Here is a 19,134-nt window from a genome sequence, read left to right as displayed (position 1 = left end):
CCTGGGTTCTGAGGGAGCTGGCTTGTGATGTTACCCAGCCAGTCTCTGTCATATCTGAAAAGTCATAGTTGTCAGGTTAAGTCCCTGGTGACTGGAAAAAAAGAAAACATCACTCCCATTTTCCAGAAAGGGGGTAAGGAAGACCCAAGAAACTACAAGCCAATGAGCCTCTTGTCTTTTCCTTAGAAGATGATGGAACAGATCTTCCTGGTTGAGATGCTAAGGCAAGACAAGGTGGTGATCAGAGGCAGCCAGCATGACTTCACCAAGGGCAGACTGTGCCTTACTACTCTGATGGCCATCTATCATAGAGCAACAGCATTAGTGGACAAAGGCAGAGCAATTGACATCATCTGGACTCCTACGAGGCCTTTGATATGGTCACAAAGCACAATCTTATCTCTAAACTGGAAATACACGCTTTTACAGACTGGCCTATTTTCTGGGTAAATAATTGCTTGGATGGTCAGAGAGTGGTGATCAACAGCTCTAGCTGAGTGGTGGCAATTACTACCTCCCACATCACTGCCACAAGCATTAGGCTCACTTTAGCACAACATTCCAGATAAATTAGAACTCTGCACCATTTGTTGCTTCCCCTAACTAACAAGGAATTGTTTAAGTGGTACTTTCAAATAAAATTTGCATTGCATTTTTATGGCTAGCCAGCTGCATCTTCACCTCTGGCACAACTATGAAATAAATTATAGGCAGGATGATCACTCCCACTAATATGAGATAAAAAAAAAAAGAAAAAAAAGAAAGACAGCAAATTTGAGCAACCTATTTTTCTAAAAGATCTACTTTCTGTGAACATCATGGTAGAAGACAGGTAAATATTCCTTTGGCTATCCTTCCAGCAGTATTGATGAATTTTAAGCTACTGTGGCAGACCTAGTAAGAATCAGGGTGAGAAAATCTGTTTTCCTGCATTTCAATTTGTTTTTATTCAGCTCATTCAGTAGGGATGCAGATATATATATGTATAACATAAAATAAAGCTGAATAAATAAGGCAGAAGCTACATGCATTGAGGTCCCAGGAGACATTGATTTTAGTCAAATTTTCTTGAAGTAAACATATTCTTGGTAGTAGCCTTCCCAGCCTCAGGCGAAAGCTTTCCCAGTTTTAAAATGCTTACCTCCAGTGAGCAAGATAAAAGTAGTACAGAAAATGTATCTCCTATAAGTATAAATTTGAATGAAACTTGAAACAATTACCTTATTTTTGAGCAAACCCCTTTTGTGAAAAGAAATTTACATACGGAGATTTAGATCTTTGGTTAACGACTTTCTGATACCATTTTTCAAGATCTTTTGTATCTTCCCCCCGCCCCCCCCCAATTCTTTATCATACAGTCAACTATTCCTGTGTCAGATCTATTTTTTTTTCTTTTGACTGCCACTTTTCTATTTATTTATTATTTAATCACCCCAAATAATGCATGTGGAATTTAACTGCAGAAGCCATTAATATATGCTGCTTTTCAGTTTTCTACATATACCTTATGCAGGATTAGGTGGAGATTTTCTTGCACAGCAGTGAAAGATAGGATCGAAAATATGAAAGCTAGAGGTTCAAAAAATGAATGACAAAGAGTTATGGTTTTTGGTTTGTTTTTGGTTTTTTTTTGGTGTTGTTGTTTGAGTGCTAGTTTGTTGTATGGATTTTAACATGCATTTTAACTCCCTCATCCATAAATCTCAAACACTGTATCCTAATTTGAAGTTAAATTTCAACTTCATGCTTCCTGTTTTCAAGTTTCATGTCTCAACATCAAATTTACACTCCCAGATCCCTAATGTTTCTAACAACATTCTTTGCCACCAGAGTTTTTCAGACCTTTCAGATAGTCAGAAGTCTTCAAGTTAGCAAACCTCCAGTCTTCTACATAACAAGCAATCCAGGAGTGCATCCCCACCTGTAGGAGTGTGTACATGCCCTGACTGCCCATGGGCCCCAACACAGCAATACATAGTCATTGTATGACTCCTGTCATCCTCCCGCCCCCCCGCCCAGTTCTCCACCTCCCCCACCTCTCCAGCTCAGTTTTCTTGGAGAGAGAAAGGAGCTGTTTTCCTTTCACTACATTTCTCAGTGTAGACAACATATGGCTCAAAACTGTGAGGCAATCTGCTCTGAGTCTGGATGCACCTCAATAAAGTGCTTCATATTAAGTTTATAGATTTAATTCTCTGAGGAGAGCACAGAGAGAGATCTGGTTCATCCCACCTACAACCAACATAAGCCTGGTTCAATTGGCTTGAATGGATTATTTTTTATATAAAGGAAGAGGGGAAACAATTTGTACCTTCCTTTCCACATCCATATGTGGCTGATCATAATCCAGCCTCCTGTCTGTAATTCTTTCAGCTATGTACACATAAAGAAACATGAAACAGAAGGATCTCTTTCCCCTTGGACAAATTAAATCAATTCCCGTTTTGTGCTCGTGCTAATGCACTGCCACCTAGTGTGAAAAATCAATATAACAAACTCAGGGGAAAAAAAAAAACAAAACCAAAACAAACAACCCAGAGGTTTTACAACATGGCAGATGAAATGTATCATCCCCTCTTGAAATATTTCGAATACCTACAAATAACGTTCATATCACAACATTAGTCATTCTTCTGTAAGGCAATGCAAATAAGCTCTTCTTTTCATAGAAAACTTCTTACTTGCTAGACAGCAATAGCTTCCATTGGAGCGCGCTCTGACAGGGCAGAAAAGCTCATCAGAACCCTCAGTCCATGTAGCTTCACTTGCAATAACTTTATAAAACTGAAGACAAAATTCCACAATATTTAGAGGCAGGAACCTCGTAGAAGAAAAGAACTTTGTAACTACCTCACCTCAAACATGATATCAAATTTATTATGTCAAGGCTTTATTCTCTAACTAAACGTACTGCATGTTATCAGATGGACTACAGGACCAGATATCAGGAACTCTGAGTTTTGCCTCTGCATCTACGTTACATGAAGATCTTTTCTTATTTTTCAAGAATATTACTTTCCAGACAGCCTTTAAGATTCTGCTGTTTTATGCCCTGTGCAATTATCTGCAATCCTGTTCAAGAGACACACAAAAAACACACACCTTGTTTTGCTTGGAGAAATTTTGCATTGATGAAGCTGCATATAAATAATGAGAGCTAACAGAACTAGCATATTATTTTACAAAAGTTGCAAATTGGCTACAAGGATCATAAACACTTTCCTGTTTCTACAGTTTGCTGTAACTTCTGTACTACCACTGCTCAAATCAAGGGGTTTAATTACTCAAGTAACACTGTAATCTACTTTTTTTCCCCCTGGAATTATATCATAACAGTATGGTTGAGCTGATCCAATTATCCCATATGATCTGTACCACAACAAAACTCAGCTGTACCAATGTCTCTGAAAGTCCACTAGCAAGATTCTGCATCTTGATTAAAATACTTGTCATTCTTGTCTCTAACGTGGCAACAAGAGTATTTTTCTATCCAATCAGAATTGGAAGATAACCATTTTTAAAGAGAAACATGGTGAAGGAAAATCTTGTTTAAAAGATAAAACTCAGAAGGGAGAATATACAAAGACAGAATCACTTCAGCATAATTCTCTCTACTTGATTATACAACACATATATTGCATGCAGGATTTAGCACTACAGAAAATGATTTCTGGATATCTGTATATTGCCAACTGTATGTAGCCTCTGTGCATATTCAAACTGAATGCAAAGACTTCAAGATGTTTTCAACTAAGACTGAACAGGCAACTCTTCGTTTGTGTGAAGTAATCTAGGAATTATTTTGTGTGACAAATCATACAGTAAATAAAACTTCTTCAACACTAACCATGCTAATAAGCACATAGGATCACTGAGATATTTATCTGCATAAGAATGTATGAAATAATGAAGGTCATACATAATAGGGCAATAACAACCTAATCATGTTAGATCAACCCTCCATTTCAGAAACATTATTTTTAAAAAAGTGGTAACTTGCCAAGTGTTTAATGCTCGTCAATAGTTTTACAAGGAAAAACATCCTTCATAAAGTGCTTTACTTATACTTATCTCAAACCACCATAATATGACTCAGTCAGAATATTGAGTGAAGTTATAGTTTAGCTTTAGCTAATGCCTTTTCTTTAAATATTTATTGATGTAATAAAATATATATTTTTAACTAAAGCAGATCATAACCTTAAGTAATCTTAAATGAAAAAATAGTATTAATTGTGTTGCTATTTTGTTACTGTAATTCCATTGGTAGTTTACAAATAAAGGTAGGAAAAGGAACAGAAACATGCCAAAAACCCACATAGGCTTCTGATTCACATGGTCACACATAAATCAAATGAATTTATTTTAAAACATAAAGCAACTATGCAGAAAAGCTTGAAGCCGATGACACAGACATAAACAGAATTATTAGATCAAATAAATTCTGGAGAGGAACCTGAAAGAAGTCCTGAGAGGCTGCCCCATGCAATCTGCTGAGGAGCTAAACTCCATGTAACACCAACTTAGGAACAAAAGGGACCTGCTAAAATACTATGGTTGCTCTTCCTCTGGAAAAAAAAAAAAAACTTTCACAGTGAGAGTAGTGAGGCACTGGAAGAGGTTACCTAGTGTGGTGGCTGATGTCCCTTTCCCTGGAGAATTCCAAGGCAAGGCTGGATAAGGACCTGGGCAACCTGATCTAGCTGTGGTGTCCCTATTCATTGCAGAGGAGTTGGACTAGATGGCCTTCAGAGGTCCCTTCCAACTCTAAGGATTCTATCCCTTCTGCTCCTCTCTGTGAAGGACAGATCTGGAGGAAGCTCACGCATTCACACTTCTTTGTAACTCTCTGAGAAGCAAAGGACAACCAACTGTAGAGCTTTAAACACAGAATCACACAAGTTCTGTATAATATTTAATGTAGACAGAAGGGAACAGACAGTTAACACTATTATGACATGCAAACCTTCAATAAGTGGATGTAGGTAAAGTCATAACAAGGTATCAGTACTAATCCATCCAATTACCATGGTGGAAAATACATCATGTTAGCAAAACAAGCACTACCCCAGAGAATAACCTTCAATGAGTAAACATTTTAGCAGGTATAACTGCCAGTTTCATTGATACTAAACTTGTTTTGACAACTTACAACAGTTATAAGACCTGTCTTAAGGTATTTTTATTATGCTTCTTCCCCAAAACAATATATGTATATTTATCTATTAAGTGTCAATCAACACAAGCTATACTTCTGTTTTAGTCTGCTGGTTAAAGAGATTTTTTTAACAGACAAAAAGACTCTGCAGACACATCACTCCAGCAATCTGCACTGGTGTGAGAAAAGTAAGAGGAACACCCACCAATTTTTGCATAATTCTAGTGAATATTCGATTCTGGTGTGTGGGGGGAAATAAATAAATAAATAAAAATCAAGGAAATAAATTGTTTAAATATTTTAATACCTAACCACCTCACTATTCTGTTACAAATTCATTCAGCTGAACTGATTAAGCTATACTGATGTGAACAACTGGTCTACGCCTAAGATTGTTCAGTCCTGGACAGAACAGAGTTCATTAAATTAAATGTTTAGCAGTTTCTTTTATGCATAACACAACAGATAAAATAACAGAGTAGAAACCCATAATAAATTTAGCCTTTTGTCAGAAACTACAATCAAGATTACTGCAAGATTACCATTTTTCTTTTGCATGAATTATAGGGATAATTAAGAACATCATAAGACACACACCCACACTCCCTATAACAAGATTGGGGCGTCCACAAACTCCTTGGGCATGACAGCTCACTCTTGATAGCATATTTCCATTTTATTGAAGATGCACTACAATGGAAAATATGAAGGGTATGAAGTCTTCAAGCATCATGAAGAGGGAAAATGTTCTAATGTATCTTCTTTTCACCTTTTGTTAGTTTTCCATGGTGATGAAGCAGACATTGTGATAAAAGACTTTCTATCCAGTGGAACAAAATTAAAATAAATCATGAATACAGCACCACAAACTCAAAACAGAAATTTCCCCTAAAGTGCAACATACTCTACAGTAACTCATACAAGGTTTCTGACATTTCCTTGCTAGACCCTGAAAAGCTGTAGAAATTCACCACAGATCAGGCATACTTTAGGGATAAAGTATGAATTCATAAGTCAGTACTTGCAGATGGATTAATATAAAGCCAGGATAACCAATAAAAAGTACAAGAATTCAACACTGTTGCTCTGTGATTTGTTGGTTAAGCCTTCAAATCTACCAAAAAATTATTTTCAGTATATTTCTCATTGATCAAGTGACTCAAGCCATGCAAGGGGAAAAATGTAGAGGCTAAAAAGATCAAACAAAAGCACAGCGTTTAAGAAACTGAACACTAACAACAACATTAACATGGGAAATATCCCAAAGAAGTTTAAGGTGATATATCACAATCATATGTAGGCCTCTATAAATGACCATTAAAAAAAAATGGTTAAAGCTTTTAACAGTAACGATTTGCTGAATTTTTGAGATTTCTCTTTTCAAATAAGAACTGATCAACCACTATAGTGCCTATATATATATATGTATGTATGTATATACACACACATATACATGTATATATGGAAAATACATTCTAGACCATAAGCACTGATTTGGAACTCAGTTTTAGTCTCATGCTATTCTCAAATATGACTAATTATGCAGTCCATTAAAAAGTAGCCTGACTACTGATTAAAAGACCGTATATTCTGAACACAGTGCATCTTCTAGAAGTTGAGAATATTTGCAGAAAATACAGTTAAACAAACCTCCAAGTTCCTTTAAACTTTTCACGCACTCTAAGTATGGCAACACAGATTGGCTTACATACAGTCATGTTGTCAATACTAATTATAAATCAAGTATTTTTACATACTTTCAAAAGCAAACTAAGTATTTTTCTTCTTATGTGTTTTTATTCCCTTCCTGTATTTCACACTCAAGCACAAAAGGTACTAGGATCAATTTTACAATATATGAAATTCACACCACTTAAGCAGCACCATCATAGAAGACCAAATAACACACAGTATCACTGAAAAAAAATACTAGCCAGCTATAGTTTTCACCTTACTGGTTCCTTTAACCAGCAAACTGCCATTTTCACACATAACAATAACTGAAGTCTTTAGTTTCTATATATTTTGTGCTATTAAATGATCATGAAACTAGATAGAAGGAAAAAACAAAAAACGCAAAAAACACCACAGAATCACTGCCCAGGGATTTCTAGGCCCTGAAGCAGTCCTATGACGATGGTAGCCTGACAAGAGTCCTCTGAATACATTGCTTTTGTCTTTTCTGCTCATACTCACAGAAAGCATACATGGCCACAAAAGATTTCCTCTCACAGTTGCCAGCTCTAAGGCCACTACAAGGCCAAAGAGCCAGCCCTAACTGCCCACCTGAAACTCCTACACTGCCCAGGAACCCACATCATGCTGCAGGGCCATCAACCCACACCACAGCAAAATTACAGCAGGGACAGTATCCAGTTCCCCATAGCCCAGCAAAGCCTATCAAAAGCAAGGAGCCCTGTACATAATTTTGGCAGCGATGATCAACATAAAGTTCAGTCCTACAGTTATGTCACATCCCTCAGGCCAAAAATAGCAAAAACTTTGAATAAATCTAAATGTGCACTTGTGTGGAAAACACAGGTTTTATTCATCACCTCCATAGCAAGAGGATTTAGAAAGAAAGTGCTGTCAGAGCTCAGCCATCAAGGTTATGATTAGACAGGCAACGTTTACCCTAATCTCTCCTACAGCAAGTGTTTTCTTCCTGTAATTAAATGTGATTACAGATGCAGTTATTTAGGGGCATAATTTCACCAATTTAGACACCAAACTACTTCCACTGCACATGAAAAATGCAATAAAATGATGTGAGTAAAAATGTGAGTGTTATTATGACTGGATGCCAGGTTGATCACTAAAGTTCATGTAAATCTATAAACTTGGTAGTCAATGGGGTAAAACTTCAGGAATTCCACATAATGAAAACCAGCACATTTCTGAAAGTTTGTATCTTTTAATCATATGGGATTACAGAATTATTCTGAAGCTGAAGGGTAGTGCTACTTGTTTGTTTGCTTTGTAAGGGGTTATTTTTTTTTGGGGGGGGGGGAAATAAGGAAGAGAGGGGGAGTAATAGCTTGATGAGATAGCTTAATGAGATGAATTTTGTCTATAACATTTAGAAATGGTATATTCACTTATAACAACCCCAGACAAAATGGCAACACGATGAAAATTCACAGGAAAAAAAGAGAATGATCAGAGATTGATGTTTATGAATTACAATAGCACTGAAACATGTTAATAAACACAGCTTTCTGATGAACTGCAAACAGAAAATTAAACTCTGTGGATACAAAGAAAGAAAAAACTGCAAGCAGAACTACAAATTACATTTGTCCTTACACTTCTTTAGTTATTGTTTTTAATATGAGAAGCGTAATATATGGGTTACTCCAAAAAGCAATGCTTTCTGTTTATTTCCATGGGAAGTACAACAGATACAAAGAGTACAATACCATTCTTTGATAGGTAAAATTCTCAACTACGAAACAGTATTTTTCAACACTGTCATCACCATTAGCTATGGATTTTTGAGAGCAGTGAACAAAAGCCTGCATGCTGTGCTCTTAAATATCTTCATTTTTGTCCAGAATATGGCTTTTCTTTCACATTGCTGTCACCACTATTGAAATACACCACCCACAGCCTCACTGTGCCCCTCTGTTGCCATCTGTCACACAGCAACAAAATGCAGTAGAATACTGGTGGGAAGATTCCATCTCTATTGCCACATCACCAACATCTGCCTCTGACCATCAAGGGCAACATAATAACAATAGGAGGCATTACTTCCAGAGCAGCTCTTCCATGAGTAGACATACCCACAGTTCTGTGAACTGGTGCCATGAATGCATGTCACTCAAAAGGATATGAAGCCAAAAATTCAAAAAAGAAAATGCTGGTGCAAACTCAGTTGAACCTATTTTTACCTTGAAATAATTCAGCTATGTATAATGCATTCTATTTTTTTTTTCTCCCTCAAGTCCAAGTAGCTTTGATAATATTGATCACACTTTTATAAGGCTGTATACTGCTATTTTTAAAATGGATTGAGTGATATTTAAATTCCTAAACATTGTGAAGAGACAAATATAGATGAAAAGGCAAGAATAGCCATGCCTCCACTTTGTTTTAGACTGGTTGAAAAGCCACAGTAGACATTAACAACAGAAATAGTAGCAGCTGTCTGCAAATAACAAAACGGAGAAGTGACTGCCTATAAATGGGTGACTGTTAAGAGCTAAACAAAAGAAAATGTGTTTGTTAAGAAAAAAAACAGGGAAAAAAAAGTTGTTTAGCTATGTCTTTCTCTACTGTATTGTCTGCACATTACACTGCTTAAGTTATTGGCATTCTATTTTACAGACTTACTTTACCTGCTTTCTAACATTTTTGTAGCTCATTTTCACATTACTTTGTATTCATGAGTTTCAATGAAAATGAAAGGAATTTGGGTTATGGACCAGAAGCATTAAAGAACACTTCTACCTTAGCATAATGGATATTTATCATCCTTACGGTAGTTCTTTAAGTATGGTTGGTTTAGTTGGGGCTGATTAACAAGTAGAAAGAACAAGAACAAAAACTGTATGAGTTGCATTATGAAAAGAACAGGTATGCACACTTTCATAATGGCTATATATGCAATACTGGATCTTTTTAGGTTAAGTCATCTCTAAAATAGATTTCTCTATATACCACTTTTTTTTTTTTTTAATTGTACTTGTAGAAGACCAAGTTATATATTCAAAACTCTACAAGTTTCATTCATACTGTGATTTATCCTATTAAGGAGTACAGTTAGGAAAGCATATGTAGACTTCTCTGGCCTTTTGATATTAGACATATCATAAATTGGATTTTTTCAAAATCTTTTGCTAAATTCATGGTTTTTTTCTGAAATTAAGTATATCAGGAAAACAAAAACAAAACTGCCGGCCCTCTCAATAAGGCATAATAGCTTAGGTACATAATGGCCAAGTGCATACCACTATTGAACTTCTATCTTCTACAAGAGTTGCTCCCAGCCTGCTTAGAGCAGAGTGAGAAAAGCATATGAGTTCTTTAGATCCTCAGTCCTGGAGAAAACTGTGGAACAGAGGCAATTAGGTAAACAGAAAAACAATTGATAAAGGCAAAGCACTGGTGAAGAAGAGACAGATAGAAAAAAAAAAAAAAAAAATATGGGTGACCTTAATAAGATTTTTATTCTGGAAATGCACGGTTTTATTTTTGTGGGAAAGGTTAAAAATTTTTTGAACATTTAAAATCATACTGACAAATAATATTGCACCAGACCACTTCAGTTCTTTCATATTCCACCATATTTGCCTGAATGTTGACAAGCTCTTTTGGGCCCCCTTACCTTCCAAAGCTCTAACCCATGTGATACTTCTAAGTAGGTCCTTGAAGAGGACAAAAGTCAACTCTGATAAAGCCCCAGCAAGACATATTGCCCAGCTTCTTCTGTGTGAGATCCTGAACTCAACAATCTCATGAACAGTGTTGCCAAATTATACACCTATCAATACCTCTAACAACTCTTATACAAGAGACATTTATCAGTGAATACAGACATGCTTGCAGTAGAGTTTAGACATTACTAACTCGAAGTATATAAAACATTTACTGGTTAAAAAAAAAAAAAAAAAAAAGCTGCTAGAATGATAGTACACAATTTCCACGGAATTTACTGACATAGCCATAAATCTTGAAAGAACCTGCAAATATTCAAATTCAATAAAAAAAAAAAAAAAAGAAAAGAAAGCAACTTCACTATTAACATAAGTTGCAAAAGTCTGTTTGCAACAAAACACAACAAGAGTCCCTGAGTACCAACCCTGCTGTCTCTCTGGGAATATTTGTTAACACTGCCAAAGAGTAAATCCCAGTAAGGATGACAGAAAGAAGGAAAAAAAAAAGCAAAAAAAAAACATCTGAACATGATAATTGATAAAACATACTGATTTCATTTCTGAATATCTCTTTGTGCTAATGCAAAGAGAACATCTGTATGTATTATGTACTGTAAAACTGAAACATGCTAAGTGAAGATCTGGACTATTTAATTCTATTAATAAGAATTAATGACAGTGTTGATTTCACTCTTTAGTTTTTCAGTCTTTTCATTCTTCCCCAAAGGAAATGTTCAGCATTTGACACATTAGTTATTCTTACAGCGTGCGTTCACACTTTGGATAGAATTGCTTGTCTTTGCACTGAGTAATGTGTAGTTTAAAAGGTGTTGTAGAATCCATTCCAAAAGAAAGCTTTATTTTTTTTTTTTCCTATTCTATAATCCACTATTCTATAATCCACTTTGCTTTCCCAACTAAGTGCATATCCCTGAAAAGATAAAACAGGTCAGGCATATCATAGTCAAGTGCTACAAAGCAAACAGAATAAGCATGCAGCCCAGAGGCACGGCCACCACCCAGAGGTGACAGTCTCTGAGAGACAGTAGTTCCTGCGTCTAATTTGCTCAGAGACCCTGCAATAGCATTCATGCTTATAGGGGAACAATGAGAAAGGGACCAAATGAATTTTGATCCGGCTACTACCAGTTGCAAAATGATGTTGAAGGAATAATTGTAACAGCCATAACTGATGGTGGTCCTGAAACAGCTTATGACCTCACAGGTACCCAGAGGGCAAAGAATTGGTAAATATTCTGATCCCAACCTATGAATACTGTTTTGAGCAACTCTGGCAAGAACAGCACCAAGATAATATTCTACAACAATAAATAAATAAATAAATAAACACAATCATTTTAAAAGCCCTGTGTTCATCTTCTTGCTAGGAACATGGAAAACTCTTTGACACCACTGTGATATTTACAAGAGTGGTGAATTCCTGTAAGTATTTAGAGATGCAATTACATAAATGAGGTGACACCTTGCAGCAAGATGTACCCTTTCATCCAAATGTCTTCTGAAACTAAATCAACAAGCAACAAATGTTTTCTTAAAACATTCTGATAAAATGCAACCAAAACTGAATGGGATTAACAGCTACAAGTAACACGAAAACTATAAATCATTGCTGCTTACCTCCTGCCAGGATTGTCTGTACTACAAACAATCAGGGCACCACATTATTACTCATATAATTTGAATCTCACTTGATGTGAAAGACTAGTGAGAGACTGTTTGGTACTTCAGTCTCCATGAAGGTCCATCTTGCAACTGTGAATGGGTTCTGATTGCAAGCTACACATGCTGTTTATGACTAATTCCATTTAGCTTAGCATGAACCGCCTTCCCAGAAAATCCATCCTGACACATTTGTCTTAGTAAAGAAAAATAAGATTTGCCAGGTAATTTATCTATTTAAAATAATTTTCCACTAGACTTTCAGAGGCTCGGTTCATTAAAAAAATAAATAAATAAATAAATAAAAATAAATAAAAATAAATAAAAATAAATAAAAAATTCATGTTCCTGCTGCTTTAAGTAATCTATATCTAGCGATGAGAAATGACATAAAATCATCATCATCCTAACTTAGCAAGCAGATGTTATCTGGTATAGTGACTCAAGATTACTTCAACAGTAATCTGAAGCCTAACAACCCTCAACCAAATAATCATCCTGTGTTGTGGAAAAAAATCCCGTTGACCAAGGTCAGCTCATCTCTGTAACAGATTTACCTGACTCTGGCAATGGAGTGAAAAATCTGCAGACAGAAAATGAGGGGTAGCCCAGTCATATTACTCACTTCTCCTGCAGTAGCATACAGGATCCATCCAGCTGCTGATACAATGCTAAGTTGGCTGGGAACTACAGCAGGTACTATAGTGGTCCTGAGCAGAGATGAGGCAAAAATGGATGCAAATTACCTCACATACTTTCCTCCTGTGTGCATTTAGATGCTTGGCTTAATTTGCCATTATACTAGCAGCACACCAAAAAGTGACTGCTTATTTCTGGTTACATTGTTTAGGCCATGCTCAGGATTACCTGAGCCTTGAATAGACCCTTCCTTTCTACCACATCTTTCCTCATGCACTTAGCCCTTCATCCTCAGCATCTTAGAGAGGTGTCTGACTGGCTTTTCATTTCTAGAGATCTGTGTTTAAATGCAGAACTGTAGCAGGAAGAGGATAACATTAGTATTGTTGAACCCTCTCTTTGTGCAGTGCTCAGTGAATTCTCGTTCACTGCACAAATTCTCGTCACAGTATAATGAATTCAGTATTTGCTGTGAAGGAAAAAAAAAATAAAAGCAGCAGCAAAATTACCAGTCAAATCACACTGTGAAAGCAAATACACTGCAAAATATATTTGATAAGCAGTAATGTTTTAATTTTAAATCATGAGGCTGGAACTTTTTTTTTTTTTAAATGACAAACTTCCATACATAAATTCTGTTCTTGAACAGCAGATAACTAGAAGTTCATGTTACAATAAAGAAAAAATAAGATATGATTTGCTCATCCCACTGTTGAATGGCAAACATTTCCCTCCAACCACTGTCATAAATCCTTGAAAATGCATGAAGTGATCTGACACCAATAAGCAGTTTTCCTTGAAAATATCACAAATCTAGCAAAGTCAGCTAACACTGGAACTTTGTTCCCAAGCAATGCACAAGAAGTACAAGTCTGAAACAATTATCAAAAACCAGTGTTTCCAATTCCAAATACCATAAGCTGCTTGTATCAAGATGTCTATTACCTAGTATTGATCCCGGTACATAATACCCAGAACAGATAATAAACACCAACTTTACTTTTCAAATACTTTGCAAGAGTACTAATTTTCAACTCCAAGCATCAAGGCGGTTCAGCGTTAATTAAAAATATAACTTCATTTTTATAAAAGCAGAATGCAAATATAATGATTAAAATCAAATCACAAGTCATTGTACTGAATTTTGCACACTTATACTCAACTGTAAAACTCAGTAGGTTCCTTCTACCATTTTTCAGTGCAGCACGGTTTTTTCACACCTGCTGCAGAGGAACTCAGCTGGTTTTTTTGCTTGTTTTTATTTATTTTTTTTTATTGAAAAGCAGAATTTGTTCTAATTTCATTTTCATTTCCCATTTAAAAAAAAAAAAAAAAAAAAAAAATCAGTCTCTCAAACTGTCACATGATTGAAACTAAGACTGAAATTCCAAAGCTAATTTCAGTAGTCCAGATTATCTTACCAATTGATATAGTGAGATAAGATTTTCTCATAATATTAATTTATAAGCATACACTTTGATTCATCCCTCTATGTTTATGGCATATATTTTGGAAGAACTGTGAGATAAATTAGTATATTATTATTTATTTCTAAGTAACATTAAAGTCAAACTGGTATTATAAAGCAGAATATCCCAAAGTTTTATATCAGTTCTCCAAAGTAACAGGACTATCTGAAGAAACACTAAATTTTCAAAGTCTTTGTGCAATAGTCCTTCCAGGATCAATGTTTTTAGATTCTGATACTGTCAGAAATCTAAAGCTTTCCTACATTGTACGTGTATTGCAGGGAGACTTGATGGATTGAATCACACTTCCCTCTAGCATTCCACAGAGATTCAGTACTCTTATTTTTCTTTCTGGCTTAGTCTTCTCTCTATTCCAAGCCTTGTTAGTTCCAAGTAAACTCATTTTATACACACACTAAGGAATAACAAAAAGAAAGGAAGAGGAATGCATTGCACCTCAGACAGTCCTTGTAGCAAAAATACCACCAGATCAGCAATGATACTGCTTGGCATCGCCACAGAAACCGCCCTATGGATGGTTCTCCTGACAATGTTCCCTCAGAGTAGCTCAGGGTTACTTGCCAACCCACCATACCCAAGCTATCCCAGTGTGATGTTGAACTGAATTTGGGCTAGTGTATTCTTAGAGTGCTATGACCAAGAGGAAAAATATGTGCCAGAAGATCATGTAAATGTCAACAACAAAATTAGGAGACAAAGAAATAGAAATATCACATATAGAACAGGAACATTGTGACAGAGTACAAGTTTTTTTTTCTGTGAAATATTACTGCATTCTTCTTAGAATACACATGTCAATTCAGAACAGGCAGCTTCCAGCTGAGCATGAGGCTCTCAGCACCCATAAGTCAGATTGCATAGCAGATGTTAAATGCAAAATCCGTTAAGACCAATTAGATTCTGCAGAAGAAAAAGACTATATAGTAATAGCGTACACAGACAATCCTGCGTTACACAACAGTATCAAGAGATACAGTGAAATGCAAAAGAAAGACAAGCTTTAAAATGCAAATTAGCCTTTCCTCACAAAAAGGTCTGACAACAGAAGGCCTGCTGAGCTGCCCGCAGCCATGTGAGGCAAGGTCTTCTCACTTCTGGTCTCCTATTCCATCTAGGTAGAACTTCTGTGAAGGCTATCACCTACTGCACACCAAGTAGCAATTAATTAATCAGTGGTCCTGTAGTGCAGCCCAAAACTGTAATGAAGCAAAAGAGCCAAAGAGCTTGGGCCTCTTTCCCAAACTGCATATGCACTTCATGTTGTATTAACAGAAGTAAATCACTCTTCTGCATACTAAGGTGAGAGCTTATGTAGCTTAGAGAAATGTATGTACATATCAGGCTCTGATTTTTATTTTTTGGAAGGAATTACGTAGCCTGAGAATGACTATTTCTGTACTTGTCAGGATATGCTGCCAAAACCTGAAACACAGTCTCAAATAAGCCCCAGTTCTTGAATTGGAATTAAGCTGCAACAACTAATCCATTCATGGATAGTAAGCAGTCTAAAAATTTAAAGTAAAACATGTAGTATAGGTAAATTTAATCAGCCACAAGAGTTAAGAAACTAATTTCTATTTTTTAAAGAAGTGAGATGGTCTTTTCAACTCAAAATACCTGATTAAGTTAGAGACATACTAGAAACAGAATTGAAATCTATTCCCGAAGTAGAGATTAAAGTCCACCTTTGGTTTCAGGTGGAACACTTAGTAGCTTTCAGAAATCTATTCATATTCCAAGGAAATGAGTAGAAAGCATATATCCTCATGTATTTTTTCCAAACACTTTCAGAGTCATCTACAAGTCCTCAGGAGAAGCGATCCAAGAAGAAGAGGACTGAGTGGCTGCCACAGATTCACAGACAAACAACTATCTGCTGGTTGCAGATGCTCATGCTGTGTATGAAGCTCTGGTTTTATGAGTAAGTGAAGGAATATAGTCCTCACAAGCACTCTTGGAAAGACTACAGCCAGTAACCCTGATCTGTCCTCTCATGCCAGCATGGAACAGCAAGGCAGGTTCACATGGTTTTCTGCCAATTTGACAAATTCCTACGCAGGAGTTGAGCAAAACCACAACAAGGACTCAGTCCACTTAGGGATTTCATAATAAAGTATTATTTCTATCAGAGGGTTCCCATCAGTTGGGCACTTAGATAGAAAATCTGTTAAAACTACTTTAAAGGTTACCTAAAAAAGGTTTGTAAGTGTTTTAAAATTATGCTCCCCTTCTTTCTTCTTTTCAGCTTATGTTAGCTCAGCCAATTTTCACACCCAGAAGTAGGAAAAACAATATTAGGCAAAACCAGAATTTTTGGGTTAAGTATCAAAAAATTAGCTACCTGCTTCACTTTTTATAACACAGTAAGCGGAAAGACTACAAATTAAAACAGAAACTGTTGTACAACATCCAATTCATCCTTGGCATTATTCCACATAAATCAGTAGTAATACACTGGAGATTAATTTGGAACACTGATCTGAATTAGAGCACTGTTCTACACAGCAGCCGCCTCATAACACACACACACATCATAACATAAAACATTTTAAGCATCTCAAATGCCCACAAATAATTATGCATCTAATAACCTATGCCTGAGCAAACAACGGGGGCTATGCCATAGTTTTGACTACAGCAAGGAACTTCTATTTTTAAGAATTAGTAGGTCTATCTTTTTTTTCTTCCCAGAATGGAGATTTAATTACTACATATTTTACACCACTTGGTCCACTCGCAAAGCTCCTCTAACAACTCAGTTTTTACATTTCCTAATTAGGTATGACCAACTTGCTAGGTTACACAATGGACGTCCAAAAACTCTTCTAAAGTAGTACTGAAGATAGATTTGAAGTTCTCAAGTTTGTTCAGCAAAGGGTAGTCACCACCTATATAACACACAACAGCGTTAAGTATTTAATGAGTTTCTCCTCTGAATAGAAAACCGTTCACATTCACGGTGACTAGGTCCAGGAGCAGCGGGTCGCTGCTACTGGGGCTGATTATCGCATCTCTCCTGCCAAGGGACAGGTGATGCTGACAAACCGCTCAGGCAGTAGAGCCCACGAGAAGGCTCACGTACCCGGAGAACAGCTCTCCACTCGCAGGGATTACTCAACTCTCCAAGCACACCGCAAGGCTGACCTCTGCCTTTCAAAGGCGAACCGTGACCGGGGGCCAGTGTTTTCCATCCAGCTGCGCTTAATCATCCCGAACCCTGCCCTGAGAAACTGAAAGAATGCCACCCCTCCGGGGAACTTCTCGTCTGCGAGAGACTCGCAACCCCCCGATGCTACGCAGAGCCAACGAACGTTGTTACCTACAGGCTGCGAACACTGCAGTTTCCGTGAGCTTTTCCCCCTTTCAGGCAGGCTTCTCGCCCCCTGGGCTCTCCCATCACCCAGCGGCAGCGTACCTGCTGTCAGAATCTCGCGTAGCCCGCAGCTAACGAGAGACGCAGTAGTAACATCACCCCCCCACACCCACACACTCCATCCCCCGCTGATCGGGGCCAGGACCCGGCGCGGCGTTCCACCCCGCACGGCCACCTCTGGGAGGAGGGGGGCAGCCCCGATATTCCCGTGTGTGCATGAGGGGAAGGCTCCGGCGGTCCCAGGGAACACTTACTGAAGAAGATGTACTCAGTGTAGCTGCTCCAGATCTTGTCGTCCCGGTACTGATTGATGAAGGCGGCCGTACCGGTGGAGTTGCAAGCCACCATGTGGAAGCCAGCCTCGGAGAGCCGATCGAAGGCTTGCTCTAGATAGGTGAACTTGAGGTAGAAGCGAGAAGTATACTTCTCGGGGGGGCGGTCGGGGTCGCGGCTCTCGTTCAGGGTCTCACCGAAGACCTCCTTGGCCAGGGCGATCCTGCCGCACACCATGATCCGTGCCACCCGGCGGAACTTGGCATCAGCCTGGTTGTCCCGGACCGTGGTATAGGAGCCGCGGTAGCCCACCGTGAGGAATCCCGAGCGCTTGTCCAGGCCGGCCCGTTGCAGCCGGTCGCTGCTGCCCTGCGAGGTGCTGTCCTCCAGGTCGCTTTGACAGCCCTCGTCGTTGAGCGAACTCTGCTTAGTGACCTTGGGCGAGAGCAGCTTCACCAGGTCGCCCAGCTGGAAGTATTCTGCTTCCCGCAGGAGCCGTTCCTTCTCGGGGAAGTGCTCGGGCAGTGCCAGCTGCTTGTCCCGCAGGTAATCCAGCACGTACCTAAAGAGGAAGCCGTCGCGGTCGATGAAGAAACGCGCCCGGCTGTCCCTGGGCAGCTGGCGAGCCGCCGCTGGGCCGCCCCGGCACGGCGAGAACATGGTGGCCAGCGTGCTGTCCGGGACGCTGAGCAGCGTGGAGTGCCTCGTCACGTAGACCTGGCCCCCCACGTTCAGTTCTACCACCTCAGGGAACGGCGAGCCCGACGGCCCCGACACCATATCGCTGATGGGCAGGATGCTGCCGCCCGCCTCCTTCAAAGCCATGGCTGCGAGCGGGCGGCCGCGAAGGAGGGTCTCCCTCCTAAAAAAGGCAGCCTGATGCCTTCCTCCCTCCCCTCCACCCACCCCACCTCTCCTCCTCCTTCCCCCACCGCCCGCCGCGCCCGGAAGCGCCCGGACAGAGCTGCCTCTCCTGCCGCTCTCCGGCACCGCACCGCGGCTCCGGGATGTGCGGCTTCAGTCCTCTCCTCGCGGAGCCCTTCACTACCCCGCGGCAGGACGGACCCGGCCCCGCGTTGCACTGCGCTCCGCCCGATGGTAACGGGGCCACTGAGTACCGCGCTGCTCAGCGCCGAGCGGCCG

The 19,134-nt window shown here is 38.8% G+C and overlaps 1 protein-coding gene across 1 annotated transcript in view; it reads right to left on the bottom strand.

The window, feature by feature from the left end:
- Window positions 1-18,895, bottom strand: part of KCTD8 (potassium channel tetramerization domain containing 8) — an 85,211-nt gene extending 66,316 nt beyond the window's left edge. Inside the window, exon 1 of the mRNA XM_015862459.2 lies at window positions 17,973-18,895. Coding sequence (XP_015717945.1) covers window positions 17,973-18,816 — 844 coding nt within the window. The 5' untranslated portion in view covers window positions 18,817-18,895. The remainder of the gene's footprint in view (window positions 1-17,972) is intronic.
- Window positions 18,896-19,134: the final 239 nt, after the last annotated feature.

Source organism: Coturnix japonica, chromosome 4 (genome assembly GCF_001577835.2).
Source record: "Coturnix japonica isolate 7356 chromosome 4, Coturnix japonica 2.1, whole genome shotgun sequence".
In the NCBI taxonomy this organism is placed as follows: Eukaryota; Metazoa; Chordata; class Aves; order Galliformes; family Phasianidae; genus Coturnix; species Coturnix japonica.
Note: the sequence above shows the minus strand (reverse complement) of the source record. Positions and strands in the feature narration are given on the sequence as shown.